This window comes from Cydia splendana, chromosome Z, assembly GCF_910591565.1.
Source record: "Cydia splendana chromosome Z, ilCydSple1.2, whole genome shotgun sequence".
Classification (NCBI taxonomy): Eukaryota; Metazoa; Arthropoda; class Insecta; order Lepidoptera; family Tortricidae; genus Cydia; species Cydia splendana.
In genome coordinates, this window is record NC_085987.1 from 19269962 (window position 1) to 19291804 (window position 21843).

Consider the following 21843-nt stretch of genomic DNA (forward strand, 5'->3'; position numbering starts at 1 on the left):
ACTGCAATGCAATGTATCTAGTCTAGGGATCAAGGGTCTCCACCTGCACTCCATTAAGTTATTTTTGGATATGTAAGGTCAGAGAAGATATCACGTGTAATCTTTTTTCAAAGCGGGAAAGCCAAAAACAACAATATTAGGTACTCAAAAATTAATCAGATCAAATAATCATAATTATCACGTGATCTTGTTGCAGGGTGGGTGCGTTAAAATCACCTAATATCACCAAGGGGGAGGGGGATCAAAAATAGGCCAAATATAAAAAAAAACATAGAAATACTCCATCAACAGAAATCTTGGGTTTTTTGAGCTTTAAAAGGCCAGGAATTATGATTTGGCCTGTAACCATGTACCTACACCTAAACGATTTTTTTTTCGAAATTAGAAAACCCGCAATTGTATCCTGACAGAGCCGCATGCGGTTTACGAGTCGCGATTAGCCGACCTCTGGTATAGTTAGTAGGATAGTAGGAAACAGAGGGCCTACCGCCAACACCGAAGATCACAAACTGCGGCCATCTTTCTCTGTCACTCTAATTTACGCTTTAATTGGAGTACTTAAAAGAGAAAAATGTTCGGTGTTCGCGATAGGCCCTCTGATATACTTGTGGAATGTTTTGCGTCTTGTGGTGGATCGTGGACAACAAGGAAGATACTTCATAAAATTACTAAATAGAAAGATAGGTACTGATAATTCACTGTCTCATAAAAGAGCAACCACGCATAAAAATCGTAGTTAAGTGATATTGAAGAGTATAAATAAGATAATAATAACAAATGATTAAGTGTGTGTGTAATTAAACGTGAGCTGAAAATCTACACATAACTTTATTTGAACTTTTCTTGAATAATAGAAGGTACCAAATAAAAAAAATTGCTTCTGTAAGTGAGGAGTTTCAAGGATAGTAGTGGGTGCACATCCCCCGAGGAGCAAGGAGCCGCCGGCGGGCGCGGCGGGCCGCTTGTGGCGCAACGCAGGGTCGGCGCCCGCGCCCGCGCCGCCGCTCCCTCGCTACAAATAACAGAAATTTCGGCGCCGCCGCACATTTACCAACAGACACCCAATCGATGCAAACTTCGCAAATAAACTCTGCATCTAAATAGATCACAGCCTCACGTGCGAAAATGAAGGTGTTTCTGGCTTTAACGATCTGTCTGGTTATGACACAAGGGCGAGTTACGCGTAAGTTACATAATTTGCTTATTGTGAGGATTATTTACGAGTATTATTGTGTGCTTCGGTATATTTGCATATCACGAATATATTAATTAAATAGATTAGTACAGACGCCTCTGCAAAGTGTACGATTCACCTAAAATAACAATTGCTCATTGCTTAGGTAAAGTAGTTTGGCTTTGTTGTTTATAGATAGTTATTGTTTTGATTACGTGACACTGTTATTTTTCCTTATGACATGAGATTGGCGGGAGTGGTTGTGCCTAATACGGCTATATGATTGAGGAAATGCAACGGGCCCAAGGTGTTTCCGCTCACCGCTCCCCGCGCCGGTCCGCTGTCCGCTGCTCGGCACCGGATCACCATGAACGCATATTTCTGTTAAATAATTCTTACCATAATAATGTATTTGATGCTTTTACAGCGATGCACATTTCTTAAAATTATTCATATCTTATTTACTGCAAAGCCGGTTTACTATAACGAACCATTACATTTTTAAAATAACTACTTAGGTACATACTCAAATCTAAAGAATTACCATTACTTAAAGGTAGGTAATATTATAATATTTAACAAGTGCTGCTTTTAAGCCACATACATAATATCTTAAGGGGCCCACTGATTAACAGCCCGCCGGACGGTATAGGCCTGTCAGTTAGAACAAAACTTTTGTCCGTCCGGCGGACTGTTAATCAGTGGGCCCCTTTAGGGTTGTACTGTTTGTAAGTTGTTAAAAACCCCGAAGTTCTCCACCGAACGCCGTCAACGACAAAGGACATGTGTGTTTCATATGTTATGTATACCATACCGTCCGCATGGCCTAGGTCCATGGTATATACTATACACTAGTATTTGTTCGCAGCCGACTACTTTCCGCAATGCAAGAAGAGTGACCCAGAAATAAACAAGTGCATCATGCAGGCCATCGAGGTGATGCGGCCGCGCCTGCGCGAGGGCATTCCTGAGGTAGGTCCTGTTGACAGCATACTGACGGCATGTTTGTCATCTAAGATGGCTAAATAATGGAGCAATGTCTACCTCTGGGAAATTTACTTCATCATATATAACTAAATTGCCTATCCTATTCCTTGTGATAAAGGTAAATATGAGAGTTTGATTTTTGGGTGTCATTTATTAAATTCTTGCTATCGGGCACAAAAGGGGAAACGTAGACTTTCTTTAATTCAAAATGGCGTTAACAGCAAAATAAGTTGTGCAAGAATTTTCCTTTTGGAGTAAATCGCTCCAACAGCCTGACCAAATTCTCGTAACCCTTGTGTGCATATGACAGGTGCACATCCCAGCGCTGGAGCCGTTCGCGGTGCCCACGCTGAAGCTGGACCGCACGCAACCCAACCTGCGACTAAAGGCTGTCGTCAAGAACATCCGCGCCGTCGGCGGCTCCAACTTCGTCGTTGAGAAGCTTAAGTAAGTAACGGCCTGGCCTCAGAATAATAATGCTCATAAGTAACATTTATTTATTCGGCTCATTGAAATGAAAAGTTACCTGAATCAATCTATGGCTAAAGATTGGCAGTAGATTTCAAAACCTTTGATAACCCTAAATTCCATCAAAAGGTGTCCACGAAGGTAGTGTCGAAAACACATTCATATAAAACATATAATAATATAATGTAATGACTTATAGACTCAAAGTTTGCTAACTTAATTCCAGTTTGCCAATTAATTAAATCCTTATTAACACTTGTTTATTGCTACGAATTTATAAGACAAGTGTCAACCAACGATATATGTATGTATATAGTATCGGATCACCCTATTTTCATTATTACTGGGTGTAATGGTTTCAAATTGTTAGTGATATTGGTTAGAATGGTTCTAAAATTCTCTTAAGAGGATTGCAATAGAATCCTATTGAATGGAAAGATTCCCAGCAGGTAATCAATGGGATTTTGGCTGCTATTTTTATATATTACTTTAGAAGTCTGTCAAATGCAAATCAACTATAGTAGGTAGGTAGTTTGTTACCTACTTGTAAGTTTGTATGGTGTATTTGCAGGTTGAACCTGAACAACAAGTACGCGGCGGAGGTGCGGCTGTCGCTGCCGCACCTGGCCGTGTCGGCGGACTACGACGTGCGCGGCTCGCGCCTGCTCGTGCTCGAGATCGACGGCAAGGGCAAGCTGCGCGGCAACTTCAGTGAGCCAAACTTTCATGTCCAGTACACAGTTAATCCCTTAAGGACATCAAACACTTTCCGCAGATACCTTTGTTTTTATAAGTACCGTTTGGCCAGTACACGACACAAAGACAAATAAACATTAAGACCAATGAAATTGTTTAAAAAACTAAGTACATAATTCTCACCCTTCGGGTATACGAGAGACCGAATTCTGCTGTATTGGTTGCGGTTCAGCCGTCGTACGTTAATATCAGATCAGTGTTAGTAACGTCGAACGTCGCTCTTAGTAAAGATAAAGCTCGCAAGTAAAGATGTTAGAGGTTATCCAAATCAAGATCCTTGTATACTTGGACGAGGCACACTCGGTTAAAAGCCTAAATACATGAACTGTAAAATATCTCATACAAAAACTGCGCTCTTTTCTTGAATTTACATATTATTGTGCCCACATGCGCTTATTGCAATGCTCGCAATATGTTGCATTATACTCGTAGCCGCAGGCTACGTACCTACATTACGACAAAAGTAATTCGTGAAGTGTGACAACCGTGTTTCAGAAACATTACGGCTAAATGGCAAATTAATTATGCAGGAATCATGTTAGGAAACCCACGCCAATTGCATCTCATAATACTGATAATACATGTTCCTATTTGTTACTCGACGTATGTAGGTATTACCGACTGATCGAGATCGGAATATGAAATGTTCCGTAATGAGGATAAACAATTGTTAGACAAAGGGCCACTATAGTGAATCAGAATTAATAATGTGTCATTCTAAACATAAATATATGCTTCATTAAAATACGACTTGGGTTAACAAGTAAGAATTTAAATCATTGTGCACGCGTTAAGCACAGTAATATTTATTAAGAGAACAAGCAAGTTAACAAACAAGTATTTTATTAGTTTTTTTACTACCTACCTAACTATTCATATGTTAATTAAGTATATATATTGTAAGATGGGTTGGTACAATATAAACAATACAAAATATTAGGTACAATACACAATACACATAATGTACCTACTAGGGCTTCCAAATACCGGACTTCTTTCAATACCGGTATTAATACCGAAACTGTCTTCATAAATACCGGGATCCCGGGATCCCGGTATTTACTATGAATCGCTTAAAATTTTTGAGTTTTATAAAAAAAGGCTCACTGTAACACCAGATATGTATGTTAGCTTAGGATATTAAACAATAATCGCCATCTGCAATAATAATTATTTCACCCTCCAGATTGGCAATCATTTTATCCGCCTTGTTGACTTCACCAGTCTCATTTTTAGTTCAACATAATAAACCAGCCATACTATAATTCCTTGCTCATTTCTTTCTACTTTTTGATATCATTTTAAAAACTAATAACATATCTGTTTATTCATATATTATATATATTACAAAAACATACCAAAATACAATAAATAAAAACAGGAACCATATAAAAGAACTAATGAGGAGGCACACTGAAAGGTTAGGACAGATGTCTCTGTGATCCGTCATTGTTTACGATTTGTGACAAGCGTATGGTTGCGAATTATTTACTAATACTTGCGATTTATCAAGAAAAATGTATTCATTTATGACTGTACGGGAACTACAAACCAAGCTTCGAAGGAGAAATGCTACAGTTGGTGGTAAAAACTAAAAAGGCTGATTTGATACAAAGATAATCACTTAATATATTTCAGGTTATCTTGTGTATTTTACCATTTATTCAAATTTTCGAAGGCTCACGTGCAGTTTTTCCTCTTATATTTATACAAGTGTTCGATCGAAAACAAACTTTGGTGTATACCTGGATCACCTGGGTGTACAAGAAGGCGTTTCATATACGCCCGCCCTACGACACAACAGATAGGTACACAAAGTCGTGATGCGTATGGAGTACAGCATGTGTAGCCAAGCCATATGCCCTAAATTATGTACTACTTCATTAAAACTAAGCTACCTGTGTATTTACTCTTTCCAAAATATTTATCTTCCTTAAAATGCAGCCTATACAAATGATACAAACGGTCTTTGCATATGCCTTATGTTTTGATACTCAAAGCTTTTTCTCACCGTTTTATGCATATCGGGTCCTTGGGAAAATAGGGAGATCCTATATTTCCACAATTGGTTCGCGGTAAGCCCTCAGACTGCAACAATGACAGTTTGCCTCCTCATTATATTAATATCATATCCTGAACATCAGAATTCATCACCAAATATTTATCTAACGCATATGCACAGATATTGTTTCAATTAAATGATCTTTAAATTAATGGGCAAGTAATGTTCCTGATACAGCCGAATTTAATCATTTTATAGTATTTTAAACGGTATAATCCGCACATTTTCCTTGTTTTTGAAAATACCGGGATCCCGGTAATGCATAAAAAAATACCGGTATTGAAAAATGCGTTTAAACAGACGGGATCCCGGTATTTCGGGATCCCGGGATCCCGGTATTGGAAGCCCTAGTACCTACACGATAGGTTGGTACAATAGATATAAATTTTATTTATAATTAGGAATGGAAATGATACGTTCTGGATCCAATTGAAAACATATCTCATGAAAATAGACCAACAAAGGACTTATTCCTGAAATATGCCAGAAGAATTGTAGAGAAAGGTAAGATAAGTACCTACTACAGTGTGCTTGTTTTTTACAGCTGGAATATCTGTGATCGCTAAGGGTGCGGCTAAGGTGGTGGAGAAGGAAGGCGTCCGCTACCTGCAGGCCGACAAGATCGTCACGCGCGTGAAGGTTGGACATGGGCAGGTGGCCTTCGACGACACAGAGCGGCCTTTGGCAGGTAACGTCTTCTAACAACATCCCTTGAGAGCAGCTAGCCCAGCGGTGAAGTGTGCTGCGAACGTGGGCTTTATTTTTGGCTCTAGTATCTTAGATATCATGTTCATACGAAATATAATTATTTATCAGTTGCTTATCGGCGAAGGAAAAAAAGCTTAAGGAAACCGAACTTATTCATTGGAATTTTAAATTGAAATAACTAACCTAAGGCTTTTGATTTATTTTCGTAAAATATAGTAAAACAACAATGCAATCCATGGCACGCTGTGTATAAATAAGAATGAGAAATATCCCTAGTTAGAGTTAGACCGAGGTAAGTCTGCAACGATTTTGATAGCACATGCAGTGCAAGTGTTATTTATACGTCATAATTCCATAGAAGTTTTACGTTTAAAATAACACTTGCACCCCATGTGCTATCGTAATCGTTGTAGACTTATCTCGGTCTGACGCTACCTATATTGCGGTGTAAAATATTTACGGTGTAGTTCAGTAGGTAAGTATGTTTCTAATACAATCTGTGACCTTGGACCAGTATTTAGTTTCGTATTTCTAGTATATCGATCAAGAACGTGCGTACAGTAATCGGAAAATTATTCGGTAACCCCGTTGAGAAAACAACCGTAACACTTACTTCGCATAAACGACTAATGCGAATCAATGTTGTAATGCATACTAAGTATTTAGTTGCATGATTCGTATTATGTTAGTTACTTACTTCATTTGTATTAGTTCGGTTATATTGAAGACATATGTATTATTAAAAAAAATCTATTTATATTCTCTCCTTTCTATAAAATTACATTTCTCAGTTGAAATCGTTAAATTGAAGATTATTTAAATGAGCATTAAGGAAGCATTTCAACTGGTTTACTGCAATACTAATTACTACTCGACGATTGGTCTTCACTAAGAAGAAAATTGCTTCTTTTTTATAAAGAAACGATTAAACATTTACATATTATATAGATTATTTTTTATATAAATTGTTAATGTGTTTAAAATAAAAAACTCCTAATGATTTTAAGAAATTTACAATAGAGAGAGTATTTTCTGGTAATAAATGTCTTATGCATCCAAAGATTTAAATATAAATTTGTTTGACAGCGGCTTCGGCGGCGAACTTCTTCAATGCCAGCCCAGGCGTGGTGCTGGACATCCTCAGCCCGCTGGTGGACGAGACGGCGGCGGCGGTCCTGAAGGCCTTCCTCAACAAGGTGCTGGCCAAGATCCCTCTCCACGAGTTCCTGCTAGAGGACGACCATGCGCCCTCCTCTTAGTTCAGTTCCTCCTAAAATTAAACCAATCTTAAAATGAACGCGCCGACACCGCGGTTTGCAATCCAGATCTAAATTGCACAGAAGATGCTAGCATGTATGTACTTGAATCCAGATTGTAAGACCTTCCCTCCACTGGTCGACGAAATATGAGCGTGAACAACTATTGGAGGAGTGGGATGCCATTTTAAGATTAATTTAACCATTACCTACTAACATTTACAAATTAACACATAAGTTATTTGTAGGAATATTTTAATTATGAAATTTTCTTTGTCCTTTTCTTAAGGACACCAAAGAGTTCTTGTGTACCTGCTATTGTAGGATAAGATTAGAAATTAAATAATAAATTTACGAATGTCACTGTTTTTTTTTATCCTTGTGTTAACTAACTCTCTTCACCTGTGTAAAGTGATTGTAAGAAACATTTCATGTCGTGTAAGAGTAAACAAAGCCTAAAAAATAGATAGTGGTGAGTAATACCAACCTCACATTTAAATTGGTATGAACACACATATGTATATTAGATTAGCTATGTATCTGTGAATAACTTGATTCAAGATGAATGTACCTAAAGGATGATTCACGTTAGACCGGACGGTGTCCGGGCCGGAGCTGCCGGCGCTTACTTTTTTATGACATGACAGGGGATCACGTGATGCTTTCCATAGAAAACGATGAGCCGGAAGCTCCGGCCCGGACACGGCCCGGTCTAACGTGAGTCATCCTTAACCCTTCATTATAAAAGTATGTGAATTAGTACAACTCTAATTAACTAACCCTAGCGGCTGTGTGAGTTGTAGGTCCTGCGATCCCACACGACTGCGCCATTTTATGAAATTTCGAAAAAGTGATTCGACAAAAGAAATCTACATAATTATCCAACCTGCTCACAAAATTTCATGAGAATCGGTTGAGAAATGTTACGTGTTGAGGAAAACATCCGGACATACGAAATCATTTTTGACCAATCTAAAACGGAGACCTGGGGCCAAATTCGACATGTACAACTGTCGGATTTCGCGTCAATTGAAATTCAACTGTTGAAGTTCATTTGAAGTTCATCAAGTGCGGAAGTTCATTTGGTACAACCAATAATTTAACAAAAAACAACTTTGTTTTATTATTACTTTAAGGTTTATAATGGTTTGGTTTGGTTGTCACCTATTTAACTGTAGATTGCTAATGTCAAATTTTGAAAAGTAATGATTCGATTCAACGGAAGTTCAACATGCGACGTCAAAAGTGGCATGTCGAATAAGCCCCCTGCGCTCCGCTTAATCAATAAAAATACGCAGTCTGTCAGTCTATCCCGACCAGCCACTTTAGGTCATAAGAGGAAAAACGCTTGATTGCTGAGGTCGCCGTCATCGAAATCGATGTGAAGGAGTAACATATCTAGGTATATTATATGTAAGTAAGTATATAAATATTTATTGATTCATCATAGATTTATGAAAAGTAACAGTGATCTTTCTAAGGGTACAATGATCTTCTCTACTAAGTACTTAAATTAAACAAATAAATGAAATACCTACCACTATATCTAATTGTGATCTTGAACTGTGAATTGAGGTCAATGTTGTGCCTTGCATATAAATGGCTTAACTGTGGTAACACAATAGATTCAATTAACTTTAGACTAATTATGTACAGGTGCTTAATTAACTATGTAATTTTTTTTTGCAATTCACTCGTTTGTTGTTCAGCTGATGGTCCTGGGTCAGAAGGAATGTATGATAGGTACCTACCTCCGATCGTCTTGAAACTGATCAAGCATCGGGGCCAAGTTGAATCGGCTTGTCGGAGCTTAAGATTCTTCGTGTAGCTAGGGAGGAAGTGGCATGAAAGAGCCACTTGCATTATTTTGCGCAAATATTTTAAGTAAAATTTTCCGTCACTCTACAACCATTTGATCATACAAAATACGCTCGGAAACTACCGAAATAATACAAGTGGCTCTTACAAAACCTAGGTGTCACTTGAACATTAAAAAAATATAATTATATTAAGAATATTACAGTTGTCAAGTTCCGATTGTATGCATGCAACTTATTTATTGATTTCAATCAAGTTGCCTTAGACCTTAATGGCGAGGTTGAATCCTTTCCACATATGGCATATCGCACTGTACTTAAACTAGTTTTCTTCTTTTATAAATACCGAATCCTTCAATAAATGTCTTAGATCAGGTTTGAAACCACATAGGACACTACGTATTAAATGAATGATGGGGTTAATATTGAGGAAGTTAATTTTACTCGCGGTGTGTGCTGTATGTGTCAGCGGGAGGCGCTTGCCGACTGGCCGAAACGACACCACGGAAACTGAACATCAGAACAACCCGTTATGTAAGTTAAAACAACAACATTACTTATATTGGATACAGTATTTATTTAATTCAAAGGCTTTTGTTCTCAAAGAAAAATTGTACCTAATAATTATAATACAATAATAACCATCAGACCATCACTAAACTTTACCGTAAATATTCAATTTCGTAGCGTTGTATTTATTTGGTGTAAATAACTTTCAAATTTTACGTAATTTAGCCTTAGGTACTCATTTTCAAATATAGAATCTACGTCAAGTATTTTCCTCATAATCCACTTATTCAGATTTTTAGTTACCTAGGTAATAGGTATTTGACGCAAACAAAGTATTAACCTTTCTCGAGTGACTGGGGGAGTCCAGGGATTAATTATACCAAAATACAAAGTACCTACTATGTTTTTTATTTTGTTAGCGGAGTGTCACTACAGCGACCCGGCGGTGAGTAAGTGCATAGAGCGCGTGGCGACGGCGGCGCGCAGCGTGCTGGCTCGCGGCGCGCCCGCGCTGGGCGTGCAGCCGCTCGAACCACTGCGCGTGCCCAGCATCCGCCTGCGCCAGCACAACGTGCCCGCGCGCAGCTTCAAGTACGACGCCTGGCTCGCCGACGTCACGCTCCACGGACTCACCGACTACTCTTTCAACCGATTAGAGTAAGTGCCCTGAAAACGATAATCTACTTACATGTCTGTGATTGTGTTTTTTCAATATAATTACCTAGCAAAAAGAGATTAAGTAGGTATCTCTAACGCTGCCAATATTTTCAGTTAACCCTTTTCCGGCTGCACCAATCTAGAAGGTTTTCCCAAAAAATCCAAATATATTCCAATGAATCCAACTGCATATAATGGTTCATTTGAAGACATTTCCCGAAAGTGCAATCTAATTTAATTAAGGTTTAATCGGAATGCTAAAGTTGAAATTCTATTGGCGCGTATGTGGTCAATAAATCATACTATGCCTGAAAATAGGTTAATTACCACCCTCAATCTACTCGTAATTCCTATCAGTGTCTACAGGTGACAAACAGGCTGTCTACTCCTAGGATATATGTATACCTTGTTAAAAGTTAGAATAGGTACCTAACTAATATCTCAAGTAGGAACCTATAAGGAAAAAATATAAGCTAATAGCAAAGCAAAAAATATCATATACGAGAAATATAGGCAATAATATGTATATCGTCATATGATATTGTTTTGAATTGCGAATCCGAACTGCCTTTGCGAAATTTGATATATTATTCTTTGCTGTAATTTGGCATCATATTTATTATTTCATATATAGTTATTAAGTACCTAGTAGGTATGTAGCTAGTTAGTAGTGGCGATTAAGCAAACGCAAAATCCGGCATGTCGTCATCATTTACAATATCGCCAAAATATTAAGTAAGAGGTCGATGTTGACATGCCGGAGCCCGCAGTCCGCACCGGCACGGCAGTGCAGTAATAAGTATTGCTTCTCTTTTATAGTGTTTATCCAGAAGAGCTGAAGATCACCACGAACATCAGCTTGCCGCTTCTGGCCATGTTCAGCGAGTATGTGATACTCGGGGAATTCCAAATGCTTCCAGTTGAATCTACTGGGAAGATGTCTGTCAATTTCAGTGAGTATTCCGAATCATGCGAATTACATCTACTTACATTTGTAATATCTGTAAAATAATCACTAGCGGATGGTGCTGGGCCTAAAATACGGCGTTGCGTGAACAAGAGATTTCCTTTGGCAGGATTGGTCCTTAGGACCCAAGGATGGATTTAAGAAGTGGAGCCACCGAGATTTTTGATGTAAATTTTTAGGGGGGGGGGACTCTTAACTTGATCCTTGATATATATATCAGGTAAGCTACTAGGCCAAGTTTGGTATCGTTTTCGTATAAATCGGGGATGCCGAATTCATTTCTGATATCATAATGACACCATTCAGAAGTAAAAACACATAAAATATGAAAAAAATACTTTTTTTTTAATTCCTCTTCACGCTTAAACCGCCAAACCAATTTAGTTAAAATTTGGTACAGAGATAGTTTGAGTTCCAGGGAATAACATAACCTACTTTAAATCTCAAAAATCATCCTTTAAGGGTGTGAAAAGGGAGGTGGAAATTTGTATGGGGATTCAATAACCGCTGAATCGATTTAGATAAAATTTGGTATAGAGATATTTTGAGTCCCGGGGAAGAACATAGGATAGTTTGAGGAAGGAAGGTGTGAGATTGTATGGGGAATCAATAACGGCTGAACCGATTTAGATGAAATCTATGTCTACATCTTTGATTTACTTGAAAATGATACTAAACTTGACATAGAACCTAAACTTAAACAATTATTAACATCAGACGTCGCCGACGCTTAAAACCCCCCCACCCCCCACCTGCATCAAAAATCTGGGTAGCTCTACTTCTTAAATCCATCCTTGGGTCCTAAGGACCAATCCTGCCAAAGGAAATCTCTTGTTCATGCAACGCCGTGGTTGACCTTTTTATGCTCTGAGCACACTCAACTATAATACCTCTACCAGTAGGTAGGCACTTATTCAGTAAGTATTATGCGATATGCTAGATTGTAGGTCAGCGCCAATCCAGATAAGTTTTTAAAAGGTGAATTACTTCTAAACAATCTAAACAATCAGTAAAGTATATATTTTACAAAGTCGAAAGAATAGGCAGTGTGAGTTAACCATAAGAGTTGCTGGTGATCTGGATAATGATTCAGATTAGATTCAGAAAATTAATCTTTTTTTAACATCCCCGCTAATATTGTAAATGATATGATGATTCACTCTCTCTTTAAGTTAGCTTACTCGCTTAACCGCTGACTCGATTTTTAAGATGAAAGTTGGTATGGAGATGGTTTGAATCCCGGGAAAGGTTAAATTTTATCACGAAAATCATGATTCTACTACGAGTATATGATTAGTAGGTACCTACATATTTAATATTTTGAAATGAGATCTACGTTTGTATGGAAAGCAGTTGTTCCCTTTCCTCTTATTTAAGTATTAAATAAAAGGCTGATAGTAATAATAAGCTGATATTGACGGATATAAACTTTTCCTCCTGTTGATAAGCAGCTCAGTGCACGGCGTCGATCGAGGCGGTGGGCGCGCGCGCGCACAAGCGGCTGGTGGTGCGCGACGCGGCCGTGCGGCTGCGCTGCGCGGGCCCGCTGCACGCAGACCTCATGGACGCGCACTCCTCCACCGGCGAGATGGGTAACAAATAATCACTGTACAGTACAGTGTGTAGTATAGACTAAAGTAAACGTCGTATCTACAAACCCCACAGAATGTCTGCATTGAATAAATATTTTTAACCGCGAAGCAATTATTTCGGTACATCAAATGTATTTATTTATATTTTTATCAGGTAGGTAGTGCATAAATGACTTTTTCTATCAGAAATGAAAAAAAAAAACGTTCAGTATATTATAAATATATTTTCCACCCATGTCGAATCAAGCACTAGGAAATAGAAATCTATACCTTATACCTTCTTAGACAAAGACATTTCCGTTTTGTATACGATATATATATGAGATAAGTAGATGATAGTTATGGTTCTACAAGAGTAATGCACACAAAATGTTACGCAACGTTATTACACCCGGAAGGCAAATACAGCTAACTTCCATGAAACAAGAAAATATCGATTATACCTTCTCAAGAGTACAATCAAAATTAATTTGACGCGCTCTCTAACTCTCCATTATGCAACCTCAACCTACAATTCAAAACAGTTTAATACCCAGTACTTATTTAGAGGAAATTTACATTGATGCGCACATATCACGTTGTTGTTTTCAGAAATGATAACGGAGCACATAGCGCGCATGCACGCCGGCGACATCGCGGGCGAGGTGCAGCCCGCGCTGGAGACAGCGCTGGCCATGGTGCTGGAGGACGTGGCCAACAAGTTCCTCAAGCACCTCCCTGCCGACTCCGTCTTCCCCAACTAGCACTATTGATTTACACTGGTACCGCCTCATTGACACCGTGCTACAGCTTTCACCATTTTTTTTCTAATAATTGTTATAAGCTCTGTGGCCGTTCGCAATCTATTACGCCGGACAAGATAGCGACCTAGGCCTAGTGAACCGGGGCGATGTGCGCCGTGGCGGGCTGTAAAAATGTAGGTATTGGTAGGTGTACCTACGTATATGCGTGTACCTAGGGTAAACCCTCCAGTGAATGAACACCCCCCAGTGAATGAACAAAATCACGTTTTTTGTCTAAAATAAGAAATACAGCAACTTCCACCACTTGTCGTATTTTTTTTCTTATTAACAACTCTATTTTCTATGCAATGGCAACCCGTGATAAATTTATTTTCGACCAGTTTGAATGTGACTGGCATTTGAAGTTTACAGGTTTCTGGTTTTGAAGTTTTGTAAGGAAAAATTAGATCCCAGGTAAGTACAGTGTACGTTTGGAGCAACATATGAAGTGCTTATTTAATGTTTACCTGTACAAAGTTGAGTTATTTGGTTTGATTAAGAGTTAAACCTTCTATAAATGTACACTTTGTCGGCGTATTATGCTATTAAGTCTTTATTTTTTATAGTTCCATTACTGGCTTATCAAATGTTCTGAAACCAGTAAATGAACGGTGTGTTCATTTACTGGTGTAGTCTAGATTTACATTTTTTTCAAAATTTATATGTAAACGAAATGGTATTGAGCTTGTTTTTTGTGATTCTGCATAGAAAACGATTCTGATTCATTCAGCCAGTATTGGAACAAACCAAATTTCTATAGTCCATTTACTAGATTTTTCATGCCTATGTATGAACAATACAAAATTTGGCTTGTTCATTTACTAGATTTCTACTAATTCTATGTATGAACAATATAACCACGAATAATGCAATGACAAGTTTATTATTTTAAGCATTACTTGCTGAGCCTGACCTATTTTCATCAAAATATGCACGTTATTTCTTGTTTTAAAAATTGATTCTCTTTTTCTTATTAATATGTAACGGTTGCTGTGTTATTGGTGAATAACCATCATTTTATTGAATTTAAATCAATATGAAGGGATAAAAAGATATGAACGCTTTAGCTATACCTACTAAAATAGAGCTACAAACGGTTTCTATGTTAAAAATGTTTTTTAATTCAGATTAAAAATATGTAAATAATGTTCATTCACTGGGTTTTGCGGTGTTCATTCACTAGTTTTTATGTTCATTCATTAGGTTTTTGGGTACTTTTTGATAAATTCTGCTATAACTCAAAAACTATGAAAATAATAAAAAATCGCAGAAATTACTTTCTTGTTTATTAAATGAGGATTGATAAAATTGCAGTTAATTATTCCAATTATTAATGAATGCTGAGAAATGATTTTTCAAACTTGGATATTTGCTTAAGTGTTCATTCACTGGAGGTCTTACCCTATAATGAAACAAATCTTTTATTTCACAAAACAAATAACAAACAAACAATTATAAGGCTAGATAAAGTCAAAGTTACGAATTTATTCATGTAGGCCAAATAATACACACTACAATTAAAAAGTCAGTGCATTTTTTAGTATTATAGAGGTGTCGCTGAAACATTTGGATGACTTTGAGTTTTCTTTCTAGAGAAGGAAAAATAGCAAATGTATGTGTTATATTAACAATGAAACCTTTAAATTTCGTATAGGTATACTTAGTACATATCGAATTATAGTGAGGAGGTATGTATTATTGAACTTTCGATTAAACATACGCAATTTAAAACAATATTTTAAGGCTCCACTTTAAGTGTTTAACATAATTTATTCCTTGTATGTAGGTATCTATTTAATTATTTATTCATATACATTTTTTTGTAATGTTGATCTATGAATTTATGATTTGAATAAAATGTACTGCAATAATTATACGACAACAGTGTATTATTTATAATGTTAAGAAATTAAAAAAGATAAGACAAAAAGGCCATTACTATAATTTGAAGCTAAATATGCCCTGAGTTTGACGTGGCAAAATATTTGAGTGCCAAAATTACTGACATATTTTCCAATGATGGCACTTCAACAAATTTTTATTGAAATAGTGTGCAGATTTCGCTGGGCAGGCCCTTATGACAGTGGTACACGACACCACGACAACGACTTCATACTTTGTATGATCTAAACTACATCGACATACATGACAGCGCTGTGTGTACAGTTGCCATCAGATATATAGGAACGGCCATGGTGTTGACAAATATCTGAACACGCCTCTATTGGGAAGGCGTTAGATCTAAGATAGTCTAGTCGACAAGTTCAAAATGGTGAAAAATAGAGATACTGCTCCTAAAAATACGTGTGATACCTACCTCATTGGATACCCCATGATCACATCATACAGGTTAAAAATAATACGTTGTTTATAATATTTTTTATAAAGTTAACATGCAAGAAAATGAAAAACCATAGTAAGTAGGTAATATTATAAATAAAGCAAAAAAATATATAAACAAAATACGTATTTTTAGGGTTCCGTACCTCAAAAGGAAAAAACGGAACCCTTATAGGATCACTCGTGCGTCTGTCTGTCCGTCTGTCACAGCCTATTTTCTCCGAAACTACTGGACCAATTAAGTTGAAATTTGGTACACATATGTAAATTTGTGACCCTAAGACGGACGTGTAACGTAAACAAATGAATTTTAAATATGGAGGCCACTTAAATGAGAAAATTAAAAAATAAAGTTTTTCTAACTGTATCGTGTTACATATCAAATGAAAGAGCTTATTGTGAGAATCTCAAATATATTTTTTTATAATTATTATAATATTATTAAATTATTATTATAAATTATTTGAAGTGTTTTAAATACACTAAATATTTATCAAATCTTTAAATTAATATTTAACACCTTAAAAAATATTGTAAAATCATTTATTTACATACAATATATATACAATGGTACTACTAAACGAAATTAAAAAATATTGAATGTTACGTACTCGCTTTTGACTCCGCGTCATTATTGAAATGCGCGAAAATGACGCGCGGGAAGGTATTTTCAGCGTTATATAAAATAATTACTTAACTAAATTAAGTTTTAATTAATTTAGTTAAGTACATAAATATTTTATTTCGAATTTCCTCCTCTTTGTTGTTTTGTTTTAATTTCTTAAATGTTAATAGTTTATGAGATATTGGCCATAAACTAAATACCATATTCTTTTTATAACTTTTGCATTCGAATACATTTTCCTAGACATCATTCCGAATCCAATGAGGTATTCAAATTGTTAATGGGACAAGGTTATATTAAAAAATACAGAAAAGCGTTGCCATTGTCGTTCAACTGGCAGGATCAAACTCTAGCAGGGTTCAGTAGCCCGACGCATCATGCAAGAGTGAATCAAAATGAGATGTTTTTAGCGCAGCCAATACGACGCAACGTAACGGGGGGTGACGTAACCGTGCCGGTGCCGGCGCGGTCGCGGCACACTTCTGCAACACGGGGCAAACAAATAGAGCGAGTGTTGCATGGACACGGGCCCTCTGACGCCACAGCCACACCGGGGGACAAACTTACCGATGTAAGTTTGTCCTTCCTTCCTTGAACATCCTACTACGATGACCTCTTTGACCTTACATATTCACTCGACCAGCTACTATCTACTCCAATGGGGGTCCATCATTCAGCGTCATGGTCGGTAATTAAAAATAAATTCATCAGGTAGGTAGGTAAAGCTCGTTACCATATTCAGTCAATGAACCACGTTTTATTTATTATTAATTATTAATATGACACACTTGATTTTTGAATAATATGTTTCGGACAAGTCGTAATATCAATTATAATTTCAAGAAGTTAATCTCTTTTATTGTAGATAATAAAACGTGATGAGTTTATCATTTCATAAGATCTAATGATAGTGTTTCCATAACTATTACTAAATTGCAACTTATATTCAGATAAATATCATGATTTATCATCACGTTTCCTTTATTATTTATTAGCTTGAGCGAAGAAGTCCTGATTAAACAAACTATTTTTATTAAAATGTGGAAAATAATATGTCTCTTTAGTGGAGTTAGTTCAGTATTTGCAGCAATAGACAAAGGCTTCGTGAACTGTAATGTACAATTTAATTAATGAAGTTGTAATAAGTGAAGTTTTACCGTCGACATGACAAGCAATGCTTGTGTGTGTTTCAGTCGGCGGGATCGTGTGTCCTCGCGAAGAAAAGGCACTCGGGCGCTGTCTGCGTGATGCTCTCAACGCCTACATACCGAAATTAGCTACAGGTAATAATAGTACCTACCTACTTCGATTTAAATCACCTACTATGTTTTAATCATGTAATTTCATAGCAAACAAATATAATTATAATTATGAAAACGGCATCTCGTTCACAAAGACCCTCGCCTGATATGTTTTACTCTGTGTTGTGCCAACAAGGTGTAACAAAAATAGCGGGGATTCATTTAAGGGCATATTCGGTATCGTGTCCTGATTAGTAAAAAGTAGAAGTAAAGTAATGGCCTTTGAATGGAAGGTTGGCCAACATGGCTAACCTATAACACTTTAAACTCTCGCATTTTGTACACATATTTAATTACACAAACGGGTCTACCGCGATATAATTTCATTGTTTTTACCTTAAAGTACGACGTTTCGGCTGACCTGACCCAAACAAAAAGAAATGCGTCACAATTTTTTTTATTCTACTTTTTCCTAATGAGAACATGATACCGAATGTACCCCTAAACGGATCCTCGCTATTTTTGTTACATGTTCTAATGAGTCGGCGTGTTGGCGCAGGAGTACCGGAGTACGGCGTGCCGGCGTGCGAGCCGCTGGTGGTGGGCGCGCTGTCGGTGCAACAGGCGGCGGGCCCGCTCGCCGTCACCTCCTCCTACACTAATGTCACCGTGCGCGGCCCGTCCACTATGCGCGTCAAGGACGTCCAGTATGTACATATCACTTCTAACTTCGACTCTTGCCTTACATAACTTTAAGTCATCTCGTTTCGAATTTGCCTGCATATATGCATTACCTACAACTCATTACATTATATATCCGAAAGAAAAAACTGCCGTGTGTCTGGTATGGCGCAAGAATTCGTACAGTCTAGCAATTATTATTAGCTTAATGACAAAGCGCTAATTTAAATAGTACCTATTGATTGATTAACAACACACGGCGTCTATAAAGATACTATGTAGTAAGTAGGTAGGTATAAAAATATGTATAATTTTATTGCGGGAGTAGGATAGCGGAATTTTCATAACATTATTTTGTTTTCACCATTTACATAAACGCCCTTTCGGTCTTTTTTTCGGTAAATGTTATTTTAAACTTATGTTGATGTAACTGTCTTAAAATATTTAGTTCAGACTCTCATCATAAATTCAATTTAATATACATTTGGAATTACAGGAAATTAATGGGATGTTTAAAGGTTGGATTTTGAAACAGGAAATAGGGGCCTCCGCAACGCTAAAACTTGGTAATGTTTTGGCTTCACTTATATTGTACTCTCCAGTTAAGTATGCATAGGTGTCCATTACCCGTACCAGATTACCCGAACACAGCGCAAATGCGCGTGCAGCGCGTGCGCACCGAGTGAGCAGCGCATTCGGGCAATCTGGACGCACCTTAGATCAATTTTAAGTACCTATCTACACTTCTGTAGGACTGGTAACCATAACACAATTATAGATAAGTAGGAACATAATATACTCACACTCGCTGACTTGCTCGCTATTCGAGTATAGTATGTTACTTAAGCTATATTATTATCCCCATAAGAAACTCACACTTGTTTGCTAAAGGACCTGTTATGTTTTCATTTTAGAGTAGACTCTAAACAACATAAAATAGTGTCAGAGTTGTACATCCCCGAGCTGAGGGTGACGGGCAACTACAAGCTGTCGGGGCAGCTGCTGATGCTGCCTATCGAAGGAGAGGGACAATTCTCCGGGAAGTACGGTAAGCACTGTTCGATACCGTTTTGTTGAAAAAAAAGATACTTTATGTCCAAATTCGACAAGTCTCGTAATAAAAACCCGCGTGGTTCATACTTTACAGGCAACAAATGTAATCAAACATGTCAGCTACATGATTAAAATAAATATTCTATTGCGATGATAATTGTTAGTTGGAGTCGGTGAGAATTCAAAACATTATCTACGTAACAAATGTTTAATCGAATTTCATTTCAATAATATTACATGGACCTACTTTATTTTTTGAATAAGAATATCGGGAGAGTACGCCACGCTGTAGACAAGCTAGGATTGTTGTAGGCTAGCGGGGCTCGACTACCATTCCTCAGAATCCAAGAAATGTTCGAGTAAGTACCTATAAGTATCGTGTTGGCTTGCAGCGGATATCGATGCGGTGGTGTCGATCGCGCTGGGACGCGCGCCGCGGCGGCGTGCGCCGGACGCGCTCACCTGCGAGAGCTTGGCCGTCAAGTTCCACATCGGCCATGCGGAGCTGCAGCTCGACAACCTCTTTGGTGGAGATGGGGAGTTAGGTACCTACCTACGTTTCTACAATATATTATTAGTTTTTTCCTAAAGGTCAGGGGGGCTATTTTGTAGGTATGACAAAGAGCTGATGGCTGATACCCTAACCTTAGTATCTATTATGTACTACTTACCCGGTATGGTACGTGCATGATCTGATTATACCGGTTATATCATCGATCATAAATGAATTAGTCTCTTAAAATATGCAGTTTATAGTTACACCAGTTTATTGCTTTCTTGCATTTTCATATAAATGTTAACGTTGAATTTGGATTATATAGTACCGATTTCGTTAGAGCCGTTTTCGAGATCCTCGAAATATATAAATATAAACCTATATGTACAAGAATTGCACGTTTAAAGGTATAAGATTTTGCAGTTTCGGGTGTAAATGAACATGCGGAGTAGGTCACTTTCGAGTTAGGTCACGCTTGAGGATGTCACTTACAATGTAGGTTATTTTTTGAGAACGTCACTTGATGTTCTCATTAAGTAACCCACTCCACCTTAAGGATTTTGCCTATGTAACATTAGGTAGTTAATTATACCTAGGTAACTACGAGGAATCGTGTTATTCAAAATTGAAGTTAGTTAAGTATACCTAGGTAGGTACCCTACGAGGAATTGTGTTATTCAAAGTTGAAGTTGGTATCTTGTAGTGAGCCTTTGAGTGTGTGTCGCAGGTAACGCCATGAACAAGTTCTTGAACGAGAACTGGCAGAAGCTGGCGGAGGAGCTGCAGGCGCCGCTGGAGGAGGCGCTGCGCGACTTCCTCAAGCCGCTGGCCGACCACGCCTTCGGCATGCTGCGCGCCGACGACGTGCTGGCTCCCTGACACCCACACCCACACCCACCACACCACACCTTCATTAAAAGTCTTGGCACTCAGCACTGTCACTTTGCTTTAACCCATTTAGACAAAATTAGTGCTCAAAGTACCTACCGTTAATTATCCTTAAATTATTTAAGCTAAGTAAAGTTGGGTCACCAGCCTAAGCCGAAATGGGCACCTGATAGCTCTGACATAAGTTGGACATAAGCCGTTACTTTATAGCTTACTCAAAACTTGACTCTTAATATATTTCAATTTGTATTTAACATTGTATTAAACTTAATTAACATATACATTAAAAGTACCTGTTTATTTATTATCTAGGTTAAGAACATTATTTATAAAATAAATGGTGTGATCTATTTATTTCTTTATTCGTTTATTATTTAGTTATAACAACTAAACCTACTTTTATAACAATTTGCAGACAAACGAATAGGTACGTTTCCTTAACAATTAAATTACATATACTTAATACAAATTTTCTTTATCCAAAACTGTAATATATGCACTACACTTATACGAGTATAGGTATTCACTAGGATACTATAATAAATAATACTTAAATCCAAAGACATGACATGATGACAGTATGTCAACGTCTTTCTTAGAATACAGTCAATTACCTTTTTAATATTTTTGTGCCCACAATAAACATTAAAATTAATAAAACTGTTTGCAAAATTGAAAAATATCAAGATATTAACTAAAAGTTTTGGCCATGTTCGTAGTAATTGGACAATAATATGAAAGTCTAATAATATTTTGTAAAGTTAGATATGTAATTTAGGTCTT

The 21843-nt window shown here is 37.3% G+C and overlaps 2 protein-coding genes across 2 annotated transcripts in view; both read left to right on the forward strand.

Annotated features, from left to right (window-relative positions):
* Positions 1-21843, forward strand: part of LOC134804902 (small ribosomal subunit protein uS14m) — a 201748-nt gene that overhangs the window by 2293 nt on the left and 177612 nt on the right. The window lies entirely within an intron of this gene.
* LOC134805267 (uncharacterized) lies at positions 943-21090 on the forward strand. The gene is made up of 17 exons (XM_063778582.1): positions 943-1183; positions 2043-2146; positions 2472-2608; positions 3201-3340; positions 5992-6135; positions 7242-7413; positions 10174-10395; positions 11215-11348; positions 12811-12954; positions 13546-13682; positions 17042-17272; positions 17665-17812; positions 17895-17984; positions 18502-18649; positions 19538-19671; positions 20069-20221; positions 20900-21090. Exons 1-17 carry the CDS (start codon positions 1126-1128, stop codon positions 21049-21051), a joined length of 2448 nt encoding a protein of 815 aa, XP_063634652.1. The 5' UTR covers positions 943-1125; the 3' UTR covers positions 21052-21090.